Here is a 15,294-nt window from a genome sequence, read left to right as displayed (position 1 = left end):
ACAACTCATTGTTCCTGTGCATTTTAATTCCTCCCACTTTACTTTTAAGACTGTTTTTTATTCTGAGGAAGCAGGTATTGGTCATCATTTACAGGTGACCTTTACATTGAACATAATTCTGAAGCTTACATCATTCCTAAACCTCACAAAGAATAGAAAAAAGTAGCCACTGAAGGAGGGTTGAAAGGGTCCTCCCATAGCCCTTCCTTACCTTTAGCAAGTTCAGGACTTTCTTGCCAAGATCCAGCTCAAAGTTGGTGTAATTAGAACCGCACATGTCATAGATAAACACCAGTCCATTCCTCTGAGTTTCAAAGCTGTAAACCAATCATTGAACAAAAATATTTATAAGTAATAAGATGGATGAGGCAGATTGAAAACCTGGCTCAAAAACAAAGAACACAGAGAGTGTGTGTGGGACTGAAATAACTGCCTTCCCTGAACACCGGCCTTACAAAGAATTTATAATAAGAAATACATATTTGTACTTTGACCCTGTTTCCCGGCAGAATTCCTAAAACTTGGAATTTCCTAGGAAAGCAAGGAAGGTATCCACTGCTATATGAACGAGGTGACCCTTGGAATGCTCTTAGGACATCTAAGGATTCGGGCTGTTTGCCAGAGGAACCAACCACGTGATTAGAAAGGGTTGGAACTTCTAGTCCCACCCTCCCACACCCAGGAAGAGGACCGGCACTGGGACTGAGCTCAGTCACCAATGGCCAATGATTTAATCAATCATGCCTTGCAATGAATGAAGCCTCCAGAAAATGCCAAAAGGATATGATTTTGGAGAACTTCCAGGTTGATGAACACATGAACACACGCAGATGAACACATGTAGCCCTTTCAGAGAGGGCATGGGAGCTCCATGCCCCTTTCCCCATACCTTTACCTCCATGCATCTCTCCTGCATCTCTATGCAGGAGACCCGGATTCGATCCCTGGGTTGGCAAGATCCCCTGGAGAAGGAAATGGCAACCCACTCCAGTACTCTTGCCTGGAGAATTCCATGGACAGAGGAGCCTGGTAGGCTATAGTCCATGGGGTTGCAAAGAGTCAGACATGACTGAGCGACTTCCTCTCAGAGAGGGCATGGAAGCTCCATGCCCCTTTCCCCAAACCTTCCCTCTATGCATCTCTTCCATTTGCTGCTGCTAAGTCGTTTCAGTCGTGTCCGTCTCTGTGCGACCCCACAGACAGCAGCCCGCCAGGCTCCCCTGTCCCCGGGATTCTCCAGGCAAGAACACTGGAGTGGGTTGCCATTTCCTTCTCCAATGCGTGAAAGTGAAGTTGCTCGGTCGTGTGGACTCTTAGTGACCCCATGGACTGCAGCCTACCAGGCTCCTCCGTCCATGGGATTTTCCAGGCAAGAGTACTGGAGTGGGGTGCCATCTCTTCCATTTGGCTCTTCCTAAATTATACCCTCTTATAATAAACTGGTAACATATTAAGTACAATGTTTGAGTTCTATAAACTGCTCCAGCAAATTAATCAAACCCAAGGAGGGGGCACTGGACCCTTTGATCTATGATCAGAAGCAGAGATGACAACCTGGACTTGCCACTGGCGTCTGAAGGGACAGTCTTTTCGGACTGAACCCTTAACTTGTGTAATCTGAGGCTATCTCCAGTTATATAGTGTCAGAGTCGAGTTGAACTGCCAAATGCCCAGTTGGTGGGGGAGAACTGCTTGATACTACGGAGGAAGAAGCCCACATGTTGGAAATTGAATTATACTTATTGATGCATATTTATCCAGATTCATCAAGTACCAAACTCATAGTCTGAGAATGTTCCAGAGCATCTAGGTTATCAAAATTTGAACTGTTTTCTCCTTTATTTCTGAATCTGACTATCCAAATTCTGTACCATACTATGTTTAACTCAAAAACTTTTCTCTTCCATGAAAGTCTCCCTGATAATTGTCACCAAATGTACTACCATCATTCACATCCCTCGAAGCCCCACAAATCTTTCTGTGGATTTTTCTAGTGTCTCTTAATATACTCCAATTTTGTATAGCAATCTCATTCTCTCCTAGAGGGCAAAAACATGTTTTGTTCACCTCATTACCCTCCACAGTCCACAGCACAGTCCTTGCAAATATAATGAATGGTCACAGAATTGTAATTCAGTGGGCTCGAAGCCCATCACTAAGAAAACACTGTGGGTCTATGAAAAACTGTAAAACAAAATTCTAAACTCAATGATGATGTATTTATCTCTGATGACTTTAATGAAGGAAGAGAAAAACCTACTAATGGTCTTTGGGAGGCATCTTAAAAAGTAGATAAAGAGCTGGTGGGCCTATTCCCAGATTGAAGTTAGGGACAAAAAATATCACTTGGTCCAATCTCCTTAATTCCTAAAGTTGCACTCTTCCACCAAGCCCGATCTTCACCTGCTTCTGATCTGCACACCTACATGACTGTTAGAAATAAACTATTTGATTGGACTATTCACAGATGAGAACAATAGTTTTCACATGTATTGACATTCAAGAAAACTTTTTGATACAAAACAAATTCCTGAAATCAGGAATCTCAATGTTACTTTGTATCCTTATTTTTTGTTTCTGGCATTACCTCCTGGAAACCTCCATAACTTCATCCTTTCAACATAATACCAGACAGAAGCACCTATCCATGAAGTAGCACTTCAAAAATCTCTGAAGTAGAACCAAGTTTCTATACGGACTTAATTTCAAATGGCCCCTCACATGTTAAAGTGAGAGCTATATCTTGTCTCCTTTTTTCACGACCCCAGAGAGACTAATTTACCAAGATCAAAGATGCTGTGTTAAATGAGTGGCCCAGCATTGAGAAGACCACCCACATCTAGAGATTTCGATTCTCTCCACAGGCTCAATAAGGGCCAAACCAGAAGAATTACAGGTTTCCCCCTCATAGCTCCAGCCCGTGGCAGGGGATTGAAACAAAGAGAAATCAGCACCAGAGAAAACAGAATTTAATAAAAGAAGTTATAGTGCATAATGATGCAGATTCTATATTCCTAGACCTGAAACTGCTCATCCTTTGAAGTCATATGAAATACAAATGCAATAGCATTTTTACTTCCCTGGGTACAGAATATAAGGTTCATTATTCAACAACAACGCTAATTCCCTACTAAGAATAACTGCTTCCCTACCCTATTGAGACTGATTCCTGAACTAGGATATAACTGGGAACACCAAGAAGACTACTGCTGCCCCTGACATTTGCTTCAAAATAATCAAAAGTAAAAGGGTGGGTGCTGCTGCTGCTAAGTCGCTTCAGTCGTGTCCGACTCTGTGCGACTCCATAGACGGCAGCCCACCAGGCTTCCCCGTCCCTGGGGATTCTCCAGGCAAGAACACTGGAGTGGGTTGCCATTTCCTTCTCCAATGCATGAAAGTGAGAAGTGAAAGTGAAGTCGCTCAGTCATGTCCAACTCTTATCGACCCCATGGACTGCAGCCTACCGGGCTCCTCCATCCACGGGATTTTCCAGGCAAGAGTACTGGAGTGGGTTGCCATTGCCTTCTCCAAAAGGGTGGGTGAGGAGCTATCAACAAAACAAGACTGGTTTCAGATCACTGTGAAAGAAGATGAATGATAGGCATGTGAAAGTTGATATGATTTGCTCTCCACCATGGGGATTTAGGAATTTTCCATCATATGATGTTGAAAAGAAGGTTCCCTGCCCTCCTAGAGCTTACCACCCAGTGGTAGGTTAAAAAAAAAAGCATAAGATAAATGACATCATAAAGCTATGTATAATTAAATACAAAATGATTGGTATTAGTAATAACTGCTATTAAAGTCAGAGTAGAAAGAATTTTATGACTAGTTGGAGGGGTGAGGGAGCCAGGCACAGAAATGGGCCTTCACAGAAGGGCAAGATTTAGTGAAGAGGGTTTCCTCCTCTTCCAAGGTAACAAAGGAAAACAAAAGTTTCTACTCACTGGTAGAATATTTCATTTAGGGGAAGAAAAGGGCTCACATTTATTTAGCCTACATGCACCCTCTGAAAAACGAGGAGTCACTGAGGATTTTTAAGAAAGTGATGGAGATCATGAGAACAAAGTTTTAATTACGTTTACCTTTGTGGTATTCCTATGGGATTCAATACTCTCACTGGAAAAAGCAAGCTTTGGTCACTGTCATGCCTGTATGAAAGCTCTGACTCTAAGCTGCTCAAAGAGGAAGCCAATGCTAAATTTCCGGTAAAAGAGCCTTCCACTCAACCCCCTGAGGTAAAGAAACATTTCAAAGGGAATTATAGTCCAGAAATTATGTCTGAAGAACAATCATAAGAAAGAAGAACTGAGAAATCCTTTCTCCTTAGTAACTTCTCGTTTTTAGAATAATGCTGTGGGTGTGGTTTGGATATATCTCCCCCTGAACACCACCAGCAGAAGCTAAGTACATGAAAGTAATAATAACAAGGCAGGAGCAAAGTGAACTAGACACAGAGCCCCACCTCAGAAAATCCTTCGGCTATCCCCATCCTCTAAGTACAGAAGTATGACTAAGGTGCTTAGCTGCCTCTCACTATCTCCAGTCTCAGCCCTCGATATATGACTTCTAAGCCAGAGGACCAGTGAATGACGCTGGGAGCAATAACACACTGTAAATGGTGGGCACGAGGGAAAAAAGGATGTAAGAGAGAAAGATGACATAGTAGGAGTACAGATAGTTCTGACCAAGAGTGAAGAAACCAGGGTCTTAGACTTAGTTCAGTCAATATGTGATGACTGTAAAAAAGCCACAAAACTTCCTGGGGCCTAAGTTTCTTTGTCCATAGAACAGTAAAAATACTATTTACCTAAGAGCAGGAATGGAGACATGACCCAAGCTGGTTCTTTTGGCTTATAGAGGAGCCTGGTGGGCCACAGTCCACGGGATTGCAAAGAATCAGACACGACTGAGCGACTGAACACACAGCACACTATTTATAAAGATGATTCTGCTTAACTTATGCTCTTGGACTCCTCTCTCCTGAATGCTGATTCTTAAAATCCTCAGCATTATTCCACTTTTACAGATAAAGAAACTGAGGCTCCAGACGGTTTTGAAAATCAACACCAGGGGAGAATGGTCAGAAAGAACCAGCACAGGTCATCTTACCTTCACATTCTTTCAATAAGTAATTCTCAGTACACTAAGAATGGCTAGTTAATTAGCTTTCTTAGCTTCTGTTACCCTGAAATAGAGCCAAGCAGGTAAGGATGCAGAATACTCATCATCTTGATAGTACCTGGAAACACGCCAAGCCCTTAAGGACATGGAGTGTTTTCTATTCATAGCACTGCCTAAGGCACATCCTAGGAGCACGGTGAATGCACTGCTGAGTTTAATCAAATCAAACACTGTCACTTTCCCATCTGGATGTAGAACACCCAAAAGATAATGTCCAAGCTCACCTATCCACAGCTCTGTCCAGCAAGTAAAACAGAGCCTGAAGTACCACATGTTGGACTGACTTGTGGGGATGATGTAATCTGGCAGTGAAGAGGGCGATAGAGGCTCCTGTTGGGTCCCGAACATTCTAGAGCAAACAAAACAAGAAATATTTAGATATCAAATAGAAAAATTACAGAAATCACTAAGGCTTCTTATAGGCTGGACAAAGGTTTGCCATAAAGAGCACAGATGCTGAAAATACTTCTCTGACTTGCATCAATTGCTCCAGAAAAGGAAAAAAAGTTTTTAATCATCCCATGTCTGACTCTCAGCACTCCCAGGATCATATTCCTATGGAAGGAAAAAACTATGTTCTCTTAACTCTTCAAGTACAGAGAAATTAAATTAAACAATGGTCTATATTGGCTGCCTAGCTAATTTCCCAGGCAGGATAGTGAAGAAAAAGCAACAGGAGAAAACCATAGAATACGACCATGGTTTCCACGCTCTGCCTTAAAAGTACCACTGGACACTTACCTGAAAGGCTGTGGTCTCTAAGTGGAGAGAACTTACGTTAAATAAGGAAGGACAGGGCTCTGACACGCTGTATACAACTCCCAAAGGTCCTGACTGACCTTAATGGACCAGTGAGGAAACTTTTCTAAAACTACTAAACAACTGAGTTTCAATTTTTTCAATTATTACTAGAATAATTTTATGCCAAACTTCACAGCTGTTTTACATCTATTCCCCACTATTAAGACTCTAGATTCAGGATAAGACATCTAGGAACAAAGTCCAAAGAGAATAATAGCTACAAAAGGAAATAAAGAGATGTTACAAGAGGGTTTCATAAATACTCACTAAGATGGTGAATTTTCCACTAAGGATCTCAGAACGGAGAGGTTCCTCATGAGGTTTCAGCTTCACAATGCCCTCCTTCCTTCGTGTTTCCTAAAAATAAAACAAGATAAATTAATATAAAAATACTGTATACTTACGACAGCTTTATGTAACCACCAAATCTCACAGATAAGGGATTTTAGAAATCAGCTTATTGAAACATGAATTCCTTTGTAACCTTCCTCTAGGCCAACTGTTAGCAGAATTCTTGTCTAATGCTACCTTATCAGCCCCTCAGAGCTTAGGATCTTTCCTTTGAATGAGTGATAAGCTTAACCCTGAAGACCAATCAATATATATCAATCATTAGAGTACAAAGCTAAACTTCTTAAACATGCAGCAGCACTGATATTAAAATATGCACCTAAACTGCCTGGAAGCATATATCCTAACACCTCATCCAGGCTTAGGCTTCTTCTGTCTTAAACAGGACCCATCCCCCCACTTAGTATCCTCTGCAACAATAGCTACCATGATTTCATTTTAATTCATCTTCACAGCCACATTCTTTAAGCTCACCCTCAGCTCCCTCAACACTCATTCCATCACATTCTCATTTCCTCCCAGTCTAACCATACCACCCAGAGCTCCTGCCCCAGTGACCAGGACCTTCCAGTCACTGAATCCAGTGCGCATCTTTAGTCCTCCTTTTAATAAGGTTGACCACTCACATTCTCTTTTTCCTAAGAGATTCTCTATTTTTTATTAAAAAAAAAAAAAATACTCTCTTGGTTTTTCTATTTCTTCAGCTACTCCTTCTAAGAGTCTTTTGTGGGCTTTTTATCATTCATTTGTTCACTCATTTCACTCACTGACTCATTCATTCATTCTGCCAATATGTGTAGAGCAACTATTATGTGCCGGGCCCTGAACTAAGTGTTAAGAACACTGTGGTGAATACAACAAACTAGGTCTTTGTTCACATTCTTCCCCAATTCATCCCCAAATCAAATTCAAATGCCTGCAGAGGCAAGGCAGCAAGTGAAGATAGTATGCATGCTGGAATCACAGGAGAGTGCGTGCCTTCCCTAAACCATGAAAATTTAACTTTAACAAACACTAGTGAGAAAAAAGCAAAAAGTATGAAATGAGGTTCTGCTCTACACATATCCCTACTCCTCACTCTCTCCCCAGATGCCCACCCCCATTCTCATGGCTCCAATATTTAGCTGCAATATTCTACTGTGGTCACTCTGAAGTCTCTACTTCCAGTCCAGCCTTCTTTCCCAAACCCTAGACTCATATCCCAACTGCTTGGAGGACATGTCTATTTGGCTATCCCACTGGCACTTCAACCTTAACATGGCCAAACTGAACTCACGGCCTACTCTGTTCACATACCCATACCCCTTCAGTGTCTCTTAATTAGTAAATGCCGCCACCATTTACCACCCTGTTGCCCAACTCAGAGACCTGGAATCCACCACTCCCCTTTCCTCACACACCAATTTAAGTAACTTATTCTATCAATTTCACTTCTAGAATCTACCCACTTTTTCTCTATTCCCACTAACACTATGCTTAATGACATGACAATCGTTTCCTAATAAGTACAGCAGCCTTCTAATGGATCTGTCTCCGCTATAGCCTTTCTGATCCATCCTCTAAAGCACAGTGAAAAAAATCTTTCCAGAAAGCATGTTTGATCAACACATTTTACTGTTTATACTGTCAATGAATGTCTCTGCCCTTAAGAAAAAGCAGATACTCTCTGATCTGGCCTTGTTTACCTCTGTTGCTCAATCTCCTGCCATACTCCCACCCCTACTGAGCATTTCCGCTCAGCTCAATTTCCCTCTTGCCACTAGGCATCTGAACTTGCTGTTCTCTCTGCCATACTCCCCCACTGTCCGATTCCTACTCACTCTTCTTACTTTAGAAGTCATTTCCTTCAGGAAAGCTTCCTTGAGTCTCCTAACTAAATTTTCTTTCCACGGAACACAGTTTTGTCCTATCATAGCTTTTCTGTAATTATTTGCTTACTCTCTCTTTCTAAACAGTAATCTCTGCATCTAGAACATAGTAGGTATATAATAAATAACTGTTGAATAAATGAATATTGAACAAGATGATCCATAAAATGGGTGTAAGTGAGCTTTAGTCTTAAACTCATAAACTAATCCCAGTGCCTCTTATCCCCCTCTCCTTTTTTTTTTTTTTAATTTATTTAGGGAGAGTCTAAATATCTTCAGAAGGATTTTCTGACTTCAAGGTAGGGCTCTTGGATACTGCTCCACTTCTTCTTCTTTTTTTTTTTTTATGGGAGTGGGGAGAAACACCATGTGTACAGACTGGCAGAGACAACAGCAACATAAACAGCCCCAGTGGCACACAGCAAGTCCATCTCTGAGCTACGTACTCTGTAGGAGTGAAACAACTCAATAGCACGAAGCACATCAAACTTCCGGGCCATGAGGAATTTGACGGCCACATTCCAAGAGAGGGGGGATACGTTGTACTGAACTGTCCACTTGTTAATCTCTTCAAGAAACTGCTTGGTGGCCTGTTTGAAAAAGAAAATAAAGAGTAATTATCAGAGAATATATTTACAGAAACAAAAAAATAAACAAGAAAAAAAAAAAAACCTTTCTCCAAGCCCAAGCAAGTTTGAACCCCAAGGCAGCAGGGAAAAACAAAAGTTGGAAACAGATCTGAAATCAGAAATGATTACAATTCATACAATTCAATGAGGCCAGAAGCCAGAGCCAGTTTCAGAGAGCAGGGCTTACTTAGCACAAGGATATATGAAGAAATAATGAGGGGGGAGAGCAAAGTTCCCAAATAAGATGCAAATTACTGGCCCCAAAGCAAAAAAATAAGCAGAGTTTTTTTTTGTTTGTTTGTTTTTAAGGCTAAAAAAGAAGTAAAGGGCCCCTCTGAAGGGTTACTGCATAATGCACAGGGCAGTAACGCAGTCTCAGCTGCTGTTTTGGTCCCGTAAGCTGGTCACACACAGTAAAACAATTAGAAAATGGTTTTGGCTTTGGAATTAGCAATACTGTTGAGAGCAGCAAAACGATTACGAAGAATTTAATGAATCTAAAGGCCAACTGCTCTTTGCACTGACTGACCTCACAGGACCTCTCTGTGCTTCATACAGCAGCCCTCAAAGCTGGACACTAGTGGCCACAGGGTCATTAGCAGCTCCTCTGGATAGCGGTTGGAGGGAGGGGAGTGAAGGTGGAGGGCCTGCTACTGGGGGAAGGGTGGGAAAGTTTCATTCTCATGGTTTAATCCCAAACCGACAGGATGCCTACCTCCATAATTGTTGCTGTTTTTTAATCCACGTTCTTTTATCCTGCCTCACCCTACTTCTCCTTATGTTTTAACCAGTCTCTGCTCTAGCCAAACCACCCTTCTTTTCTTCATTTTAGAACAGGATTTACATCAGGATTTTTTGGCTTGCATACTTTAAATTGCCAAACACTTCCTACATTGCTGTTTGGTCCCTTCCAACCAGAAACTTCTCTCACATATGGATCCAAAATGTGATCAACTTGATGAGAATTCTGAGATTTAATTGATCAATCAACCCCACAGTTAAGATGTATTAATTAAACTATTATGCATTTAACTATTTGTTAACACCTAAAGGCCAACTGTTGTGCTACATATAAGGAATGCAAAAATGAGGTTTGTTTCAAGAGGTATAAGACCAACCTACTATGTGACCATGGTCTCTAATTTTTCAGTTCAAAAATAGGGGAGAAAGGGTAACAGCAATGACCTGTTCAGAGTCTTGGCAACAAGTTCTACCTTGCAAATACAATCCAAATTGCTACATACGTGTTTAAACAAATAGCAAACTAGAGTCCCGGAAGAGTCAGCAATAGCTCATACCACAGCCCCCATTTCTAGGAAAGGAAAAAGGCACTTTACAAAGTGGAGCAAAATCTAAGAGGCCTGGGGCTGCATCTGAGCTTTAGAACCCTGCAGCTGAGGCAATATACCTCACATCAGCTAGAAAAGGAGGAAACCAGCAAAACTAATCAGACAAAGTGCATAAATAGAAAGAGCCAAGAAATAAAGGCTATGAAGAAAAGCTTTTACAATCACTTTGGCTCAGAACCACTTGAAGTCAGACCAGAGAAATGAGTCTCAGAGAAGACAACAGGACAAACTTAGAATGCTCCACCAGAAAACAGTTGGAGTTGCCTCTGTGGGATGAGTGGTCAGCATCAGAATGAGGAAAGACGGAAGAGAAACTGGAGCATAAAGATCCCAGAGACAAAACTTCAGGAAAACTGGAAGGTTCCAGGAGATTTTGTAAAGGCTATTTGTTTAACATATCATCTTTTAAAGCCAGCACTTCTGGACGTCTCCAAAGCTGCCTGTAGAATAAAACACCAGAATAACAGAATATATTTTTCCTCCTTTTCTAATAAAAACAATAAACAGATAAATCAATATCCAAGTAGGAGGGGAAAATATAGTTAGATGACCAGGAGGTAATATGAATCACCTGTTAGGATGATTGTTTTTTATTTCTTATATCCCAATGAACTGACTCATTGGAAAAGACCCTGATGGTGAGAAAGACTAAGCCCAAGAGGAGAAGGGGACGACAGAGGATGAGATGGTTGTATGGCATCACCAACTCAATGGACATGAGTTTGAGCAAACTCCGGGAGACAGAGATGGACAGAGAAGCCTGGCACGCTGCAGTTCACGCGAAGAGTCGCCAAGAGTTGGACATGACCTAGTAACTGAACAACAACAACAACAAGAGACAAGGTTTCACACACCTCCTTCAAGGTACATACTGGCTTCCTTCTTATTAGACTAAGTTCCTTCAGGTTCTTGATGTCGTGTAGCTCCCAAGAGCTGCTGCCTTGAGCTGACCTCTGTTCCCTGCTGGTCAGGATGTTATTCTTGGCTTTAAGCACGGGAACAATTCCTCCAGATTTGGCCTGACTAGGCTTTGCATGAAGAGAGTCCAGTGTCCGATAAACAGAGATGTGGTATTCACAGATACAAATACACACATACACCACCTGTTATGTTCAGCCTCGGATTCACTCTCCTGTATCCCCACTCCTCTGGAGGAAGAGATGAACCTCTTACAGAAGCTAGAAAGGATGACCTTTCAACAACAGCCTCTCTCCAAACAGTTAATCAGATCTTTAACAGCATCTCTCCAGATAGTTATCAGATCTCTTCCTCTGTTTAAACAAGGATTTGGCACAACCACTAAGGATAGACTAATTTGTGGTTCTGTTTGTTACCAGAAAAACAAGACCCAGATATTTTAATGAGCAGTACACTCTTCAGAAGGGATCACTGAAATTCCAGAAATTAATACTCAGTATATTTCCTGGTGAAAGAATGAACTAACCAAAAGGTCAATCACAGCTTACAAAATACTTCAGCTCAAGGTCAATGGTTTGAATCTATCTAGGCTTATAAGTAACCACAAGTTGTTAACATCTGGCGACTAAGGAGTGGTCACAGTTCAAACAGCCTTGGTCTTCCTCTGGGAAAAGGTCTGAACTGATGTGCAGAAAAACTAACCTTACCACTTATAACCTTCCTCAATCAACTTGTTCAGCATAGGCAAATTTGTTTCAGCATAGTCAAAGCTTATTGTAGGGGAATTCCCTGGTGGTCCAGTGGCTGGGATTTCGTGTTCCCAGTGCAAGAGGCCTTAGGTTCAATCTTTGGTTGGGGAGCTAGATGCCACATATTGCAATTAAGACCTGGTATAGCCAAATTTTTTTAAAAAGCTTACTGTAATTATATACTTCTCTCTGAGTCTCTATTTCCTCATGAAAGGATAAGGCTTGAATAAGACAATGGATAGGAAGCATTCACCACAGTACCTGGTCCTTGATAGGTAGTCTCTGAATGGATGTTCATTCTTTTTTTTCTTACTCCAGTCATTTCACACTAAAACTTCTTTCAACAGAGATAGAGCTCCTCAAAATCAAGTAACCACTGTTGCTTCTCGTTAGCCTGCAGCAATTCAATCTCTCTAATCCTTTTTATCCAAAAGCATAAATTTAAATTGGAAATTTCCAATACGTGTTCAACTGCAAGACAAAAGTCTTGAAAGGAGCAACTTATCCTCATTCAGGGCTCTGTGACAACATAGAAAAAGCCAGATCCAGAGGTATTTATACCCTTGCTCCCAACTCTAAATGCTTTTGTCCCTACACTGGCAGCTCTGGAGATTAACACTGCCATCCTGAGCACAAATCCTTTTCAACAGCATCAAACTGACTTGAGAGTATTTCTCATCATAATACAGGAACAACTTTGTGCAGGGCAAACACGTGCACTGAAGCAAAAAAAAAAAAAAGGCATTGAATACCTAAATAAGAAAAGTGATTCAATATAAGACTCAGTGTCTGCCTTTCACCAATTGTGAGGTTACCTCTGTATTTTGGCAAATATGCCATTTTCCCATTAATTTCAGTGACAAACGCATTAGTAAATTTACCTTCCTCTTTTGCCTGTTTTCCCACCTTTCCTTCATTGTGAATTGTATGTTAATCCCTTTAGTCCATATAAATCTGCCGGGAAACAGAATCTGAACTAAAATACACTAGATTGCTTTAATGCAACAAGGTGAAGCCTGTTGAATTTTCAAACTAAAAACTACCATCTTCCCTTTAGCCCTCTGTTATTGTGTCAAACAGGGAAATAAACCTAGTCTCTTTGAATTAGTATTTACTGGTTACTCTCAAATACTTTCATTTTATCAGGAAAATTTTGCCTTTTCTTAAAATGTGATTTTAAAAGAGCCAGTGTTTCCTTAAACAGGGTTTTACTGTTTCGTGAAAGGAAAAAGTTCTAAGAACAACTTCTGATTTTATCATGTTATGAAATAAGGTAATAAAGAAAATCTGCAAAAAAAGGGAAAAGGTCAATCAAAATCCAGCTGTTCTCATGTATTTAATAATTTAAAAGTTAAAATCAACAGAAAAATACTACTAAATATATATACTTTTTTAAGTTTATGTCCCTACAACCACCTCACTCTGCCCCCCGACCCCCCAACACACACACACATTTTGGGGAGAGGCAAGAAGAAAGTATACACTGTGTTGGTTCAGAGACTTGTTTCCTCCCTGGCAACCTTCCATGACTAGTAGCAGTAGCATCTCTCTTCAAGGCAACAGCACAGCAGAGCTCTTTCAGGCATCCACTCATGTGGTCACTCAAGCATTTACAAGTATTTGCTGAGGAACTACTTTGTGCTAGGGGCTTCCCTCATAGCTCAGTCAGTAAAGAGTCTGACTGCAATGCAGGAGACCTGGGTCGGGATTCCTGGGTCTGGAAGATCCCCTGGAGAAGGAAATGGCAACCCACTCCAGTATTCTTGCCTGGAGAATCCCATGGACAGTGGAGCCTGGTAGGCTACAGTATCTAAGTCGCAAGAGTCAGACATGACTGAGCGACTAAGCACACACACACACACACACACACACACACACACACACACACACACACACACTTTGTGCTAAGCAGTACAGTAGCTGTTCAGACATAACTCAGAGAGAAAAAGACCCATTCTGAGCAGGTTACAATCATTTAAACACGGAGACATGAATAGGTCAGCATCACATAGTTTAAGTTCTAAGATGTATGAACAGAGTACTGTGGGATTCAAACTCTCAGGAAAATTAAAAATAAATCTTTTTAAAAGAGTGCCTTGAAGGATGAGTAAAACTTTGCCAGGAAGAGATAAGAATTCTCATTAGAGAAAACAAAATGTGTGTAAAAGTGGACTTCCCTGGTGGTTCAGAGGCTAAGACTGCACTCCCAGTGCAGGGGGCCCAGGTTCAATCCCTGGTCAGGGGACTAGAGCCCACATGCCACAGCTAAGAATATGCATGCTGCAACTAAAAATCCCAAATGCTGCAGCAAAAACCAAAGATCCCACATGTCTCAACTAAGACCTGGTGCAGCCAGGTAAATAAAAATAAATATTTTTTAAAAACACAGTATTTTTTTAAAAAGAAAAGCAAGGCTTTTTTTTTTTTTTTTTAATGTGTAAAGGCTGAGTCATGATGGAATGGGGGTTACTGGGGGATACAGTGTAGCCGTGTGCCCAGTGTATATGACAGAGATTGGCAGAAGATGAGCTGACAGGGAGGCTGAGCCACACAGGAAAGGTCCGTAATTCTATACCCATGAAGGATTCAACAGAGATCTTTAAGAGAAGGGATGAAATAAGTTTAGTTCTCCTCTCCCAGCTAAAAATGACTCTTCCAGCAGTGGGGAAGCCAGACAGAAGGAAAAAACTGCAGTAGGGAGGGAAGTTCTGTTAAGTCAAGGATTGTGCTCACTCAGTTGTGTCCAACTCTTTGGACCCCATGGACTGTAGCCCACCAGGCTCCTCTTCCATGAGATTTCCCAGGCAAGAAGACTGCAGTGGGTTGCCATTTCCTCCTTGAGGGGATCTTCCCAACCCAAGGATGGAACCCACATCTGTGGCTCCCAGACTGGCAGGTGGATTCTTTACCACTGAGCCACCTGGGAAGCCGAAGTCAAGGATCATATTTATTTTTATTCACTTAGCTCCTAGCACTGTGCCTGGCATAAATAAACATCTCTAATAATATCTAATAAATATGTATGAATGAGTAATGAACAAAAGAACTCTAAACAATATTAACATTTAGAGGGCAGAGGAGGAAGAACCAAGGAACTTTTAAGATTCACTTTTAGAAGTACAAATGACCACTGAGTATCAAATGTGAATGAAAAAACAAGAGTTGTGAAATATCCCCTACACACAAACATACACAATTACCTACAGACTCAGATGGTTTTTATGCTATATTCTATTAAAGCTTCATGGTACAGATAATGCTCTTGTTGTAGAAACACCAATATAATAGAGAACAAATACATCATAACCAAAGAAAACTCTTCCCAGGAATGAAAAGACAGTTTAACATAAGGACATCTACCAGAGCAACTTTCTATATAAACAGATACTAATGGAGAAAAAGTATATAACCTTCTTAAGAGATGGAGAAAATGCACCGTATAAAA

At 41.1% G+C, this 15,294-nt stretch overlaps 1 protein-coding gene across 3 annotated transcripts in view; it reads right to left on the bottom strand.

Annotated features, from left to right (window-relative positions):
* PTPN9 (protein tyrosine phosphatase non-receptor type 9) overlaps positions 1 to 15,294 on the bottom strand; it is a 69,634-nt gene that overhangs the window by 29,039 nt on the left and 25,301 nt on the right. For all 3 annotated transcript variants that reach the window (XM_019983752.2, XM_070775361.1, XM_070775362.1), the window contains exons 2-5: positions 8,651 to 8,794; positions 6,253 to 6,342; positions 5,409 to 5,533; positions 212 to 317 (exon numbers count right to left, since the gene is read on the bottom strand). In XM_019983752.2, the coding sequence (XP_019839311.2) occupies positions 212 to 317; positions 5,409 to 5,533; positions 6,253 to 6,342; positions 8,651 to 8,794 (465 nt within the window). The remainder of the gene's footprint in view (positions 1 to 211; positions 318 to 5,408; positions 5,534 to 6,252; positions 6,343 to 8,650; positions 8,795 to 15,294) is intronic.

Source organism: Bos indicus, chromosome 21 (assembly GCF_029378745.1).
Source record: "Bos indicus isolate NIAB-ARS_2022 breed Sahiwal x Tharparkar chromosome 21, NIAB-ARS_B.indTharparkar_mat_pri_1.0, whole genome shotgun sequence".
NCBI classification, from domain to species: Eukaryota; Metazoa; Chordata; class Mammalia; order Artiodactyla; family Bovidae; genus Bos; species Bos indicus.
This window is presented reverse-complemented; position numbering and strand designations above follow the sequence as displayed.